This window comes from Pseudopipra pipra, chromosome 2, assembly GCF_036250125.1.
Source record: "Pseudopipra pipra isolate bDixPip1 chromosome 2, bDixPip1.hap1, whole genome shotgun sequence".
NCBI lineage: Eukaryota > Metazoa > Chordata > Aves > Passeriformes > Pipridae > Pseudopipra > Pseudopipra pipra.
Genome location: NC_087550.1, coordinates 94,508,625 through 94,525,344, shown reverse-complemented (window position 1 = coordinate 94,525,344; position 16,720 = coordinate 94,508,625). Strand labels below are relative to the sequence as shown.

Sequence of the window (16,720 nt, the reverse complement as noted above, 5' to 3'; positions counted from 1 at the left end):
GTTTTTAGGGATGGGAAAGGAGATTTTATTCCAGTAATATAAGATACTGGACAACAGCCAAATTCAGATTGAGGATTGATAGTGTCTTTGACCTCATTCCTTTATGGAAAATATTCTTGATCCACTGTGCAGTATAACTGCACATATGAGGTGATAACACTGTCCACTAAATCACACCTTGCATAAGCCTTGTGCAGATCAAATACAAAATGCGCAGCAGTTTGCATAAATAAAATAATAGAATAAAAATTAAAAGAGAAACAGCGTCACGGATTCCCTGGCAAGTGATTACATCTACTTTGGCAAGTCAGAGGACTTTATTCATTGCTGGTAACTAGAAAACACTACTTCTGACTCCTGTTGTACTGCTTTTTAAAACCACTCAAGTAGCTTTTGTGGAGATACATTTAATTTCTAGGGATGGGTAGCTGGGAATAAGGACTCATGTTAAGGTATCACAGCACTGTTCCTCTAAAGACCACCACCCTTTTAGATGAGGAATGCCATGTTAAATGTTAATAGAGTCTGTTGTCTCGTAAGAAAAGGTAATAGACTAAAATAATATGCATCTCTAAAAGCATGCCTTTACAAAGATGGAATCAAGTTAACAAGATATCAAAACAAATTTTAATTTACCAATCCAGATTTTACTTTAGCTACTGCTGCATCCTTTACCTTTCTCTCAGATTTAGCTAAGAACTCACTCAACTCATTGCCTCTACCTTTGTCCCTCTCACCGGAGGAGGGCGGGCAGAAGGGGAGCAGCACAGCAAAGTCTTACCGGGCTTATATCTGTAGGGGTTTTTTCTGCAAGCAAACCCAATTCTGGTCTAGGTAAAACTGAGCAACAGTTTTGTTGTCCTTCTGTAATCGCTGTGGGCCATAGGTATCAGTTAATGTCTGTGTAATATTTGCCCCTTTGTAAGATGTAGGAGGTATTTTTAACCATGGCTGCACACTCTTCCAAGAGCTTAGTTTGCCTGTAGCATCACCTCTCTCTTTCTAGCACATATTCAAGCCTTATTTGATGACTAAGACAAATTTTTTTATTTCTTTAGGCAGATAAGTTACCTGTCTCAAATAGAGAAGTGCCAGATGACATTTTTCTTCCTTTTCTGGATGCAGTTTTGTTCTAGGAAAAGCCTTCTGCGTCTTAACCCTTTTTCATTAGCTTCTGAAAGCTGGAGCACTTTCATGCAGAGACCTGTGGCACTTTCCCATGGCATTACAGATTATTCAAAAATAAGGAGGAGTGGTGTCTGCTTCTTACTGTTTGACATTGTAAAGTGTTTAACTGATTTTTCCCATCTTATATTCTAGTCTCTTTCTTAGGATAACATATAATCATCTCTATGAGGGGGAAAAAAGGCAAAATACAGATGAATCCAACTTCATTACCTGTAAAATATGAGACTCCCATTCACTGACTTCTTAACAGAAAATGATGTCACAGCATACACCGCTTGCTTGGAAGTGTGCTGTTGGCAAACAAACTCACATTGGGCAGGTGGGCAAGACTCCTGGACAGTTATTCAAGTATCTATGCTTTATATTAAGGCAGGTTTAAGAATTACTCTCTGACTCTGCCTCCTAGAGATCATACTTTTTTGGGGTTTTTTTGGAATACCTACTATATCACAGCAGCTCCTTCTGGATTCCTTCTGTTTTTTGGGATAAATATGTGTTTGGATGAAAGCCATAAAATTAGAAATGCTTTTATGAAGAATAAGTTCACACTGTATCCTGCCTGGCTTCTGCCATTTTTCCAAGGCAGTGTCTCTGGACTGCAACAAGAGAACTTTTTAATTTGAAGAAGGGATGATAAATTAGTGCCTCAAATAAAGAGAACATGTGGAGCCGTGAAGTTTCACTTTGAAGTGAAACTACACAGCCTTCAAACCAAGGCTGTGTGCCAGAAGATTCATATAATCAAGAGTCACAAGCCAGTCTATAAGAGGAAAGTCTTTTATAGCTTCAATTCTGAGAGATACAGAATTCATGTTTGCCATTGCTGGCTTAAACATACTTATTGAGACATACTTGACAAGACAAGTTTCTGTCTATTTGGGTCTTCTTAGCATCAGAGACTTCATATTCTCTTGCCCTTCCTTCCGTCACCCTAAACATCAAACACAGGCATCCCAGTCCCTGGGAACAGTAGTACTTTTCAATATTCCTTTTCTGTTGACATTCTCATGCCCATCAGGACACAGAACCGAAACAAACTACTTGCTTTTTTGGCATCTTGCCTCCTGGTTTTCTCTGTATACTCCATCACAAGAGGAAGACAACATGAGAAACTCCACACCAGCTGATAATACATAATTGATTGCCACAAGTATTGCTCTACTCATTGCATTGGTAAGGCTCCATTAGGCAGTGGTTAGGAGACCAGCTCTCATCATATAGCTGGAGGTAAGTCTCTTCATGTTCCTCCTGAGACCAGTTTCCTCCTCCAGTGTTTTTTTTTCATTGAAGGATATGTAAATATATGGCTCCCCCTACTTTTGATGGGAAGTGTAAACATTCAGAAGATTTTGAGGTCACATGCTGAATTATTCCAATTGCCATGCATCCAGTCTAGAAAAGGTCCTGGCTCCCATTCAAATATGAAAGAAAGAATTAGTTCTTAGTGAAATAATTCTCAGAACAGTTGGAGAGAGCATCCACACCCACATCTTTTCCTTTCTCTCTGACTGTGCCAATTTATCTCTCCCTTTCCCTTGACAGTTAAGGTCTTCACAGGGATCTTACTGTCCAGTGCTAGTAGCTGCTGGACTGTGGGCAGGTGGTTTTTGATGTCTGGTTCCATCTTTGACATTGTAATTCTGAGGACAGACCAAGCCTGTTACTGAGCAATCCAGGCCTCCTCCGCTGACAGTGTTCTCCATACTTGTTTTGAAGGGGGTTTTTTTTACATGTTTCTAGAGAAGTAAGTTTGGCAACAGTCAACAAATGTTTTCTACTCTAAGGAGTAAAATGTTGGTTTTGAGTAAATACAACTGTGCTGTCACATTTGAATCCAATGAAGTTCTTCTCTGTCTGGTTCATTAACAGTAGGACTACTCTGTCATACTCCTACTTTATTTTTTTCTTCTTTCTTTTGAAGGAAGCAAAAACTAATGTTTCTAAGTCAGGGCTCTATAAACTGAATTTGAAAATAATGTCCATTTCAACAGCTGAAGGTCAAATGTGGAAGCAGAGGTTCATACTGGAGGTGTGGGCCAGTCTGGTCTCCCTGGCGGTGACACAGAGGGCTGGCTGCCTCGCAGGCATGCCAAGAATTCCCTTGGGACTTCCAGGCTGAAGTCTCACATGAAGCATAAGAATGTGCTGTTCGAATGTGCTGTACACTGCCCCACTGCAGAAGCATGCAGTATGTCAGCACCCCCAGATCATAGTTCAGTTTGTGTTCAGCAAGCTCCCAGACCTTCTAAAACTTGTCTTGGTGAACAGAATGGGGCTTGTCAGGACAGACGTTAATGTACAGTTGCACCCTAAAAAACTTTATCAAAGAAGATGTCGGTGTGCAGAGTCTTTGATTCTAAGTTGCAATATTTTCATTATAATTTCCGTAATTTTTTTTTAGCTGTATGTGAGGAAATGGCTTATATTTCCTGGTCTTTCTGTACTCATAGAACTGTACTTTGAGGCCTCTCCTCTGATTGCCTTTGTTCTTTCTTAGTATACCAAGCCTTGAAGTGAAGGTACTTGAATGGGCACACAGAGACGACAATTACTCAAGCATGGCCAAGATTAGCAACAAATAAATCATTAATGTGTGGAAAACTTTAAAGAAAACTACATGTATATTTCTGGGTTTTTTAAGAGTTTGACTGAAGGAAACTGCATTTAAGTCGTCTGTTGTTGGCTGAAGGTGCATAAGTACAGAAATAATATTGTTTGGGGACAAAAAAATTATGAGAAAACAAGAGGGCAAAAAAGATTTTGTGTTGGGACACCCATATTTTATGCTTGCTATTCACATACATAAAAATGCGAAAGTATTTACACTAGGCAAATATACAAGCTTTACGAACATAGGTGGCAGTTACTTACATGTTTTCTCTTGCTTGTTTTAAGTACTGTTCACGTTCCTTGAACATGATAAATATATTCATCCCAGCACAGTGACCCAATGATGTTAAAAAGAGAGTCAGAAAAGTCTCTCCTCTCCCTTTCTATTAAATTGCTTTCCTCATTCCCTTTCTCCATCCATTCTGGTCTGGTTCACAGCCTTCTGGTTAAAGCTTTCCTACATGTATGTGTTTGTTTGATTTTCTCCATCAGAGATCTGCATTTAGTTCTCCCACTTCCTGAGAGTCTGTGCTGAATGTTGTGCTATTGTGTGCAGTGAATGGACTTGAGTAAAGCTGCTTCTCTCAGTTTTCTGCTACTCCATCGTCTTCTCCAGCTCTATTTTAAAAATAAAGGATCTGTAACCACATTTTCAGTATGTCAGTGTCTGTGAGCTGGGCCCCTGTGGAGATAGCTAAGCTAGTAGATAAAATAGGACAGGGAGTGACTTGCAAATATTCATCTGTTCTGGACTGCTCTGACCTGGTCTCCACCAGGTAAGCCAGCTCTAGAAATGCTTAGCTTTGAACACTGTGGATGTAAGCAGTTCTGTGCCACTTGCCCAAAGAGCTGGGTGTCTGTCTTGAACCCTTCATGTGTGGTAGTTTCTGCCTGGTTTTCAGAACCCAGAGCAAGTTGAAATTGGAATCCACATAGCTGGGTCAACACATATGTGTATGTGTGACCAGAAGCAAAACTTCTGCCAGCAAGAGGAGGAGATGGACAAGATATTTTGGTGCCTCCAGGATGAAGTGAAAGCTTTGTAAAGGGGTCTTACTCCACAAATCCAACTCTCCCCCTTTAGACTGGAGTTTTTAGACATAACTTAAGATTTGCTGATTAAAGAAAACACCTCTCTCTAAGAACCTAATAATTCTTTGGCAAAGTAACACATCGCTGTTATTCATATTAATTCACAACTACATCACTGTAAGAAACACTGAATTAGAATTCTGTATTTTGTTCATGTTAGTATTTGTACAAAATCACTATAAACAAAACTGATAAATTACTCAAAAGTAATAAATTACTCAATTTGAGTTACAATTCTACTTCCTTTCCTCCTGCAGTTGGTATTCAGGTGTAAGCATATCCTTCCTTACAAGTTTATGCCTTCTTAACCCACCCTCCCACAGCAAGCCTTTCAGGGACATGCCTGGTCAGGAGACCTCTGTTTTTTCTTTTCTGTGTTTTTACCACCTTTGGATGTTGGTTTCCCTGCCTACATTCCTCCCAAGTATACAACCTGCTCTTAGTTTATTTTTCATCATTGGTCCCAATTTTTTTACACTCAAAAGTTGGTGTTTCTGACCCTATTACCCTGACATTTTTTTCTCAATACAGTATTACCATTACAGTTGGCTAAACAAGACAGCCAACCAATTATCCTATGCTGCATTTCTAATCACCTTAGCCTTCTATGATGAGATTTAGCTCAAATGTCTGAAGGAGACCTGATGAGATTCTCTGAATGGTCTGACATGTTGTGCCTATATTGCATAAACCTTAAATTAGATTCTGTAAACCCCATTTCTAGACTCTACCTAGACTCTGGACCTTTTAGAGATTAGTGGAATTAGGCATCATCCGAAACATGTGAAAGATCAGAAATTGAAAGTTTTCTCAGCAGACAGCTTTATCCTAAAATATCATTCTGGCGCAAGCACACTTTTCATTTAACTGCATATTGTACAAATCAGGAGATTCATCTCCCCATTCTTACACTTTTGCAGTGGGTGGATAGCTGTATGTAAGCTGGTCACCTCCACCCACCTTTACGGTTGAGAGAAAGCAGAAGGTACTTTCTGGGAGAGGTGCAGTCGATTGGTTTAAATGCCAGTATTAGGATGGGGTGCATTGTGTCCTAGGTTTTACTGTTCTCTCCACTGACCAAAAAGGCTTCTCCTGCTCAAATCAAAATAACTGCTTAGGGTTGTCACCACTGGTGTTATGTTCCCAGAAATCTAATTTCCTCAAGACATAAATAGTTGTAATACTTTAAAATTGCATTGTCCACCACTAAATTTTAAACTATGTTTTTTGCAGTCTAATTATTGACTGATATGTGTCCATTTAGTTTCCCTTCATCTTGATCGTGTGCCCATGGGTATAATTGTTTTTGACAAAGTTTTAGAAGAATCCTAAACATATTTATTTTTTAACATTAACAAGCTTATAAGTCATAATGTTTGATACTGTAACTTCCCAGTAATGTAAGATTAAAAATTATGCCATGATCGTATCCTTCGAGAGAGGATAAGCATTCATAGATAGTGGAAGATAACAGAAAATGGTACCTGTGACTAAAAGCTCCCAGAGTCATTCCATTTGCAGTCAAAAAGTAAAGAAGTGGAGATTATATAATAAGGAAAGCTCAAGTATAATCCAGAAGAGGTATATTGATTCTGGTCTCAAATGTGTTCCCATTATGTTCCCTACCTTTGGAGAATCTTCCAGATTTTTATCTTCATTATCTGAAGAATCTATGTGCATAAAAGGATACAAAATGAGAAAATAATAAATAAAAAAAAGCTTCCTAAAATTGTGGAAGAAAACAATTGTGTCCCCACATTAGCTACTGGTATTGTTACAGCATGCAAATTAAAATGTTGTATGGTGGGTAGACAAACAATAGACCTTGAACTTCCATTTGAAATAAGCATTAGCAGCCTCCTTTTTTTTTACGAGTGCACAAATATCTTCCCATAGTTCTGATTCATGCTCTATTTTCTCCTTAGCAACATTTTACCAAATTTAGAGTCACTCTGCTAATTAAAAAAAGAGAAATAAACTTATTGTTCTCTTTGGGTTTTTTTCTGAGTAGGAGAAATTGAAAACTCACATGATCAAATTACTGTATCTGTCTGTTACTGTTAGGCTGGGATATACTGTTATTTACAGCACCAACAAAAACAAATCTCTAAAAGTTAAAAAAAGATCTCTGGAAGTTCAAAAGGGACTGTTATCAATGGCAAAACTACTTAGCACACTGCTCTTTAATGGACGCCTCCATCCTGCAGAGGAACAGGCCGTATATCTGCATGGCATTCATAAAAATTAATAGAACTATTCCTAATTTCTGAAAAGGAACCGAGGGGGAAACTTTCTAAAATTAAGGATACTGAGAAAAAGATGCAAATTTCATCTGCAAATAATTTAATAAGAGAAAAACCCCACAGAGATAGTGAATTTGTGACCATCCAAATATTTAATTAAAAAATGGACCAACCATTGCAAGCTGCTGGAGTTTATAAAACTGCCTTGGTTTATTATTTCCTCTAAACAATAGCTTAAAAATAAAGTAGAATTCATAACATGACATTGAACACTGTTACATCCATGAAATAATTTCCTGAATTAAACACCTAACCTTTAAATAGCTCAGGGCATGTTTTCAGTTCTGTGGACCTCTTTTATCAGTATGAAAACCTTACCTCTTTCATTAAACATGAGAATTAAATATAATGTTGAAAAAAAGTATTTTTATTTATAAAAATAGTTAGGATACAGACATGAACATTCTCATGCAAGCATAAGAACGTGTTTTAGGAACTTCATATTACTGCTTGTCATAAGATCAAGAGCCTGCTGTACAAATATAACCAAAGAAGGACTTTGTCAATGCTTGGTGCCTGCTCCATACCTTTTATTCATTTGGCTCCTGGGGAGGAATACAAATCCAAAGCTGTGTTTTCAGGTAGTGGGGAGACAGAAGTGGATACCTGAGAAATGTAACCCAAAAACCTCAGGTGTTGACTAGGGGATTGCTTAGAGCCATAAGAAAAATGCTAAGCATGGCAGCATTGGTCCCTCTCTGTGTTTCACCTCCTTAAGTCAGAGCTAGAGGCAGGAACAGCAGCATCACTGCCTATTTAAGCAACAGCATAGCAGTTCAGAGCACCTATCCTGTTTTGGAGGCTTGTTTATACCCCTTTCATCTCCCTTTCATGAGATGGTGTGCTCAATCTATGAAGGAGGAAGAAAGAGTGAAGGAACCATTTGAATCAGGTTGCCAGGAAGGGAGCAAGTGACACAGAGCCTGACTCTGTTCCCTACAGCTGGGTTGCCTTGCTCTAAGGAGCAGTGCATGTGAAGTGCCCTGAGTAAGTGTCTGTGGCTTACAGTAGCCACTGGACTTCAGTCATTCTCTTTTTTCTTCTGACTGTATTAATTATTCTCTATGGGGCAAGCCATGTTCAGAAGTAGTGACAAGAAATCCTTTTGTCCTTTTCCAGATTATTTACTAGACTGTGGGGCACTTTCAGCATTCAGAACCCTGGGTTTAGGTGGGATGAAGGCTGGTCTTCACAGTATTCCTAATTATTAAGTTACAGTTATAAAAGTCGTACCACAGCATGCACAGCAACTCTGCTGTTCAGGTTTCTGAACAGGACTGTGGATGCTGTGTTTCATGCAGGCACTTACTAAGTATAATCTGAGCTGGCCTGCCTGTTGAAGTCCAAGGATTTGTGTGGAGTGGTGCATATTTTGTGATCCATTTATTTGCCACCCAGGCCAAGGTAGTTCTGGACAAGCACGAGAGATGTAACCGGAACCATCTACTTAAGCTAGGTCTATCTTCTAAATCACAGTGGTTGGTTGCTAGAAAGTTTTATGTGCCTCCAGAATAGGCAGCCGTTGAAGAGGAGAAGGCAGGAGTTTGGCTTATGATTTTGAACATGATATCTACACCTTTCTTTATGTCCACCCATAAATATTTCAAAATACAGCGACGATTTAGAACATGCATAGAAGGGTGTACTGCATTGTGACCTGGGACTTAGTCTGTGTCCCTAAAGAATCCAAACAGCTGCACTTCCATGACATATCTGTTGCATGTGTCAAAAAAATGTGTGAGATACTGCTTAGTGTGGAGCTGTAGTGTTTTGAAAATGTGGAGGAAATGAATGAAGTAACCTTATATTTCTTGATGCTGATCTCTGAGAACTGGAAAGCCACTCATGGCTGCTTCTAAGCATAGATTAAAGAGGTTTCAACTGTAAATCCTAGATCTGATCCTGGTCTTTGCTTGAGCAGTTCCCAGAGAGTCTGCTAATCAAAGCTTATTGTGCTGTGCCAGGTATTCTAGCTGATATGTTTTAACTTTTGTTTTATGTGTGTTCTGGTTTGCAGGGTGGAAAGAAGAGTTACACAGGACCATGTGGAGGCAGAGACTGCAGTGGAGGATGTCAGTGTTTCCCTGAAAAAGGAAGCCGTGTAAGTAACATTTTTTTTCCTTTAAAACATTCTTGATGGTACCAGTTTAATGCTGTTTGCTATAGGTAGACTTCCATCAGACTGCTAAGATTATTAAAACAATTATTCTTTTTCAGGAAAAAGTTCCTACTGTTTCATTTTACTTTCTCAAAAGCTTGTAGATTTGAAGAAATACTTTGTTATGAAATGTAGCCCAGGGACCTGATGGCCATGACAAGCTGATCAGATCAGAATTTTAGGGATGCTATGTTCTATAGCGTCATTGGATTCTGCACTAAATGGATATGCTAAATGAATATGGACAAAATCACTCAATAATATTCTTGAAGTCTTTCTGATGAAATGTTATCTGTTGAAAAGATACCCCATACATGCATGGGATACATATATTTGATGATCTTCAAGGGCTTTTCCAACATAAATGATTCAACAATTCTGTGATTCTATGTGATTTCCACTAAAGCAAGAAGAAACTAAAGCAAGAAGGAAAGCATGCAAAACCTGAAATCCCTGCTGGAAGGGAACTGCTTAGGACTTCGAGCATTACGTTGTGGCTGATAGTCTGTTCTTTGTTTTGAGGACTAGTGAGGAATGAGGCAGAGGAAAGGAGATGGGGTGGAGGGGATTAGCCACCTGCCACGAAGATCTCTGAGAAATAGGGCAGTTCCTATGCTGTATGGCTGGGAGCCCTGGCTGGCAGGCTCCTTCTGTACAGCTTGGTCTTCTGCAGCTGAGACAGTGACTCAGCCTTTTCCATCCACCCATCTCTAAGAATAGGTTAGGCAAGAGATGTGGCAGCAGGTCATGTGCTTGTTGTTCTGCTATCATAAACCTCATAAGATTTTTTAGTCCTCTGCCTTCCCTCCATGCAGCAGGCCATCAGTCCTCATTCCCATTGCATTCCTCAAGCTTGACTCCACGTCTGAGTGGAGACAGAGGTGGTAGGAAAGTCACAGTGTAGGTGGGAGGAAAGGAACACTCTTGTTTACAGCAGAAGTCCTGGTGTCTCTATGGAAGTCAGATGATCCTGAGGTTATCATGCCATGAGGACTGTGATGGTTATACTCCCATCCCCTGACCATGAGCTGCTCATGATCTGCTTTCCATTACAATAACTCAATGGCAAAATGATGAAGCTGAGGACAAACAAGCTCTACCCCAAGATGCAGCTTCCCATGGGACTTCCTCCAGCTGTTACTGCCTTACCTTCATCATCCAGCACATGAAGTTTGGCAAGTGCCTCTTGCCACTTCCCAATTTTGACTCAAAGTCAAAACCTGATGCTGTAAGATGCTCACTAGAGTTCATGAAAATATCTGTTGCAAAACTACCAACTTTTGTGACTGAAATATTTTTCATGTAACCTTCAATTTCAAGTTGCCAAGTCTGCAAGAAAAAAGAGGTAGTTAAACAGAAGTAACTGCATAGGTTAGAAAAGCTGAAAATGTAAAATTGCCAGAGTAGAGAACCAGTCAGGTGCCACTGATGAGAAGCTCCCTGTGAGTTACTTACCATCTAGACTGAGAGGTGAGGCCAGATTTTATGTACTGGCTTGCCACTCTCAGTCTTGAATTTATCTCAGGAAAGTAAGTAACCCCACTTACTAATCACACTGGCCTCCCTTTAAACAGATACTCAAAAATAGAAAAGGAGTATAATACAGAATATAAATTATATTTTGCTGCTTGTAGTTAATTGTGCAAGATGTGAAGAAGTATCGGGAAAAGGGTTTTACAGAATTCTATAACACTGGAAAAATTGTATTTTACCTCCCTACAATGATACATCTCATTCTGACTTAGCATACACTGCCTGTATTTTCTGTCTGCTGATCTCTTCAGATGTCACAACCTCTGTTAAACATCTGGTTTAAGGAACAAGATTGGCCTTTAGAGTCTAGTCAAATTTGGCATAGCTTTTGGTCTCATGCTAATCCTCAATGGGAATATTTATTTTCACAAAACCTCTGTATAATCTGGCACGACACACGTTTTCTGTTCGAGGTGACTCATTACATGCACAATAGACATGTTGCGTGTTTGCACTTGTAAGAGTGACTGAAGCAGTCTGTCAGAGCCTGCTGCTGCAGTGACTCTCCATCTTGGATGCTTCAGAGCTGTCACTTGCAGGACACCTGGAACTCAGTTGGGAGCAATGCTGCCAAGGTCTGCAGCCTGCTGTCAGCCCTACCGTCCCCTGGAATTTCAGTCTGTTCATGACAGGTCTTCCAAAACCAGGCAAATAAAAGCACTTTCTTTGGATTCCTGCTACTGAATGCACATCAGCAGCTGTTGAGTGAAGAGAATTCATTGAAGTGGTAAATACAGTTGCAAACTATGAAAGGAGTAAAGGTCTGAAGAAATGCCTACTCTTTATTTAAGTGTGCTTCTACTTCATTTGCTGTCATTGACTCAGTTGCAGTCTTAAGATAGAGCATTTGAGTAAAGATGCTTATTAGTTGTCTTAATCCAATTACTTTTGTTTTGTAGAAAGGGGTTTTTGCAAAATATGCCCACTGATACCTCCTGGGGCTCTCTGCTACAGGCAGAGAGGCACTGTTGAGATGCGTGAGGATTCAGCCAGGCTTTGGTGATTTGTGTCTGGTCTCCAGGCACCGGACAGCTGGAAGCCCTGTGCTTCTGTCTACATTGCTTTTGTTTCAGGACTGATAAGTGTAGGCATGAAGACACAGGAAAGTTGAATTGTGCTTCACACGGGCAATTTCTAGGGACAAAAGGCAACTTAGCAGAAATCAATGCACGCACTTAGCAGCCCTACTGGACAAAGATATGTGGTTTTAGTTTTTCCTCCATCCTATTTTGGCTGGGTTCAGCCCTGAAACTTTCCCTGGGCTCAGACACAGCTGAAATCCAGTAGGGACAGAAAAATAAAACAGCAGAAGTGACATCTACCCGCTGTAGTGGTCTGGGAGCTTCTGCAGCTAGGCAAAGGCAACAGTTAGCCTGCAACCTCCTGCTTCTCGTCTAAGCTGCTCCCAGTGTTCTGAGAACACCTGCAAACATTCCCAGGAGGAAAACTGGTCCAATTCAAATGTTAGAGAATCAGGACATTCCTGATAACCATGTTTGCAATTCACAGCAAATACCGAGCTGTTGCTTGGAGAAGAGTCTCTGAACAAATATTTCTTGGGCCACACATGTTCCCACCTCCTGTCTTGCTTTTGAGTTCACACCTTCTGAGTAGAAAGAGTAAAGGGAATTTCCTCCATAAGTTGGTTTTTTGTTCCTAGTCTCTAATGACACTCTAGCCTTTGTTCTTTTTCACTGCAGCTTAGTTATTTTCCATTGTATTTACTGTTAGCTGGTTACGAATATCCAATCTATCTAACCATACCTTGCAATTAGGCAGGTGGTTGGAGCTGGGGCTGCAGGAGCCAAGCTTGGGAATCACCCTCTGCCTCATCTCCCCTTCTCACAGCTGGCAAAAAGCTCAGTGATGTTGCAGTGAGAATTGAAGCTCCTGAAGGAGTGTTCAAATCCACATGTAAAGAAAGCATGGTATAAGCCTCAATGGAAGGCACAGAGTGAAAAGGGAGAGGAAAGACAACAGACTCATCTTCTCCCTAAGATGAGACAGATTCATCTTCTCATTTTCTTCTAAGACAATTTTTCCTAAATTGTTCTCCTAAGACAACAGACTCACCCTTTCCCTATGCTACATGTGGAGAATATCTTGTAATGAGTACCCAGATGCGTGAGTAAGAGGGAAAAGAGTAAAGGGAAACACTGATACGGTATTGAAATTCTGTTTTGAATGAAACAGAAACACTGGATTAAAGGAACAAAAAACCCCCCAGATTAAAATCATCTGTTTTCGTTCTTTTTCCTCTAGATTTTTATTGCAACTCCTAAAATCTTGATATTTATAGTCCTTTGCAGACTCTATATTGGTCAGGGAACAATATATGTGCCTTTAAAATTTGTTAAACATTAATGCACTTACATAGGAAATGATAACTCCTTTCAGTACAATGGCCAACTGTTTGACCTATTGAAGTTCATAATCAGCCTCACTTCATAACCAACCTAGAAGGCTTTATAGAAAGTGGAAGTGAGTGAAAATCTTTTTGATCTTTCTGTAGAGTGAGAAAATGCACTCTTTTGAAATCTCTCTTTGTACTTTCTGAGTCAAGTGTCTGACAGTGCTCAAGCCGTTTAGCCATTGTTTTTGCAAGGGGCTGGAATAATGGAAACTGAAATTAAAAGACAGCTTTTTGTCCCCCCATAAAGGCCATTTTTGGGAATGCCTGAACATTCCTTTTTAACCAAGACTGGCATGAGGGCTCAGTAGAACTCTCTTACAAATATCTGTTATATTGCTTTTGCTAATGCAATGGCCATGGGTAAGCTATTACCAATTCATCTATAATTACTCCTGTCTGCTTTTGGATGCCATACAGTTGGGAAATCTAGTGTCTGATATTCACTTAAAAGCATTTTCCATAGAAGTTTAAATCTTAACACATGGGCTAAATCTAGATGTTTTTCATCATAATTAAAAAATAAAAAAACCCACACCAACAAAATATTACACATAAATACCCGAATTCTGTTATTATATCTTAGGGAGATGTTTAAATCCAATAAAATAATTTTATCAACTGTTAGTGTAATTCTTGTACATCACAATTAACTGGCTTCTAAGCTGGTATAATGGCAGTAGCTCCTTCTAACTCTTTATTAGTGTAAGCTGATATATCTGATGAAATCTTTTTATATACCCTTTTTATGCAAAATTAGAACATAAGAAGCATCTTCTCAAACTGGACCAGTGATACATGTAGCCCACTACTCTGTTCCCAACTGTGGCAGTAAGAGATGCTGTTTATGGGGAGCACAGAGTTCTGGCAGCTTTCTGCAGTCCATTTCACTTATACCCAAGATAACCCAATTTATATGTTCCTTTAGTATCTGTGTTTTTCCCTGAATTTGTCTAATCATTTTGAAGCTGCTGTAACTGTGTGTCTTCACAACCTCTAGTGGCACAAAGGAGTTCACTACTCAAATTATGTCAGTCATGTCTCAAATTATATAAATTATATAAATCACTCTCTGACCTGTTCTATGCAAATCTCCCTTTGGTTTCATTGAGTACATGCTATTTCTAGTACTGTAAGACTTGGAGCAGTTCTGTGTTTATGTTGCTCACTGCTTCCCTAATTTTGTAATTCTCAGTTTTATTCCCTCTCATTTTTCTCCTGTCCAAAAGGACAAGTCTCCACCTTTTTAAGTTCTCTTTTGAAGGCAACATTCCAACCTTTAGTCCCTTCATTCTACTCTCTCTTCTGCAAGAGACCAGAAGTGTATACAGAACACAGGATTATGGATGCGCTGAGCAAATTGACACCCATCGTTTTCTTCTCAGTATCATTCCTGATGTTCCCCAACACTGAAGCCTATCTGCCCACCCAGTTTAGTGGGGTCCTTCTGGATCTCCGAGCATGAGAGATCACCAGATCTCCTCATTCCTCATCACCAGCATCACATTTAACAAACTAAGAGAGATTAGTATCATCTATAGACTCCAATGTTTCACAGTTCAGTCTCTTCTGCAGATGACTGATGAAATCTTTGCTAAAACCAGTTAGAGCACACATCTGAGAGGACCCGTTGCTGTTGTCTCCATTTTGAAATATGACCATCAGGTACTATTCTTTTCTTCCTAAAAAAGAACAGTTTATCAAAATAGTCTTGAGAATCCAAATATATTACAGTCACTAAGGCTTGCTTTACCATGCTTATCCTTGTGCTCAGTTACTGTATTCTTTAAGGTGCACTACTGCCTTGCTAAGCAGGAAGGTCAAATAAACTGGCCCACAGTTCACAGGCTCTCCTCTTGAGCCTCTTTTCCACATGGAAGCTTGGTTGGCACCAGCCCACTAGTGCAGTGGCAGTTTGTAATGTTGAGTTACACACTTTGGCCAGCGGTTCTGCAGTTTCATACTTGAGTTCCTTCAGAAGTTACAGATGAATGCCCCCACTCCTGTTCACTTAGAAACACCTGCCTTACCTATTTTATCTACTTCCTTTATATTTACCTGAAGTTAATCTGTCTCAAGGAATAACTTGGATCTGGGACCCTCTCAAACACCTTCAGCAGTAAAGACCTATGCAGAGAAGTCACTAAGTGTCTCTGCTATGGCCTTATCATCCCTGAGTGCTCCTTGTAAGCCCTTGGCATCACGTGTACTGCTATTTCCCTTGATGACTTCTTGTTTTTCTTTAAACATCTTTTTACTGTCAGCTTGATTGTCTTCTGCAAAATTTTCTCATTCATTTTTAGCCATTCTAGTTGCCATTTACTCTTAATCTGTTTCTTATGGGCTTTCCTGTTCGTTTCAGCAGTTTTTTAAATACCAACCCTTTTGCCTACAATAGCCTCCTTAGCTTTTTTTATGAGCTATGCGGGGTTTTTATTGAACCGTTTTACTTTCTTTTTGATATGTGACACATAGTTTACCAGGATTGTTAATACAGTGTTTTTGAAAAGCCTCCAGGTTGCTTTAGGCTTCTTGCCTTTTTGACTGCTTTTTTAGGCTTTTACTATTTTTGTGATTTTTATGTATTTCCCCTTCTTGAAATTGGATATCTGTGTGATGTATTTGTTTTGCTTACTCCATCCCACTACACTACAGCAATAAGTTCAGTTTTACTGTGAAATTCTTGCAGAGCAGTTCTCCCAACAGTACCTCTTAAAGCAGGTCCTGTGCAGCACTAAACACAGAGACTAAACCCAGAGCAGCATCCTGTCTGATGTGTCCAAGGGTTTACTGCTCTAAGAAAAAGTCAGTTGCTGCGTCCAAAACTTTTACCTCCTTATCTCATCTGGATGAGGCATTGCGCCTGACAGTATGCTGGTAGTTGGAATGGGCCAATATTGCTACCTGACCTAGTTTTGCAGCTCCTCTAATTTCACTAAGTATTTAATTATTGATGTCTTTAGCAGGGGAATCCTAAATACAAACCAAGTCCTACTTTTCTGTTATTTCCACCCACAAGGATTTCCTAATGTGCCCCTCTGCCCCAAGTATTTTTTTCTGTAACCCTTTGTTGTAGTCTTCACATACTGTGCCATTGCCCTGGCTGTGATTTTCTATCACTCCTGTAAAGCAGACAGACTAGTATAGTAACTCTGTATGCCACTGATTATCCTACTTTAACAAGCATGAGATGCCTGTTATATCAGGGTTGTCATTTATTACCAAGTAGTGTAATTCCATAATCCTGTTTTGTGGATCTTATAGCATTGCTGTAGAAGCATTTAACAACTTTTGACCATTCATTTCCTCCCTTGCCTTCTCAGGAATGTACTGAGCATTAGCCATTTTTCACTCACAAGTTCGTTCAGTCTGAACCAGGTGCTCCATGGCTGTCAGTCTTCTCCTGTTTCTAGTTTAACTATTTCT

General features: G+C 39.7%; 1 protein-coding gene across 2 annotated transcripts in view; it reads left to right on the top strand.

The window, feature by feature from the left end:
- The window catches only part of COL4A2 (collagen type IV alpha 2 chain), a 140,092-nt gene that overhangs the window by 33,017 nt on the left and 90,355 nt on the right, over positions 1-16,720 (top strand). For both annotated transcript variants that reach the window (XM_064646526.1, XM_064646525.1), the window contains one exon: positions 9,211-9,294. In XM_064646526.1, coding sequence (XP_064502596.1) covers positions 9,211-9,294 — 84 coding nt within the window. The remainder of the gene's footprint in view (positions 1-9,210; positions 9,295-16,720) is intronic.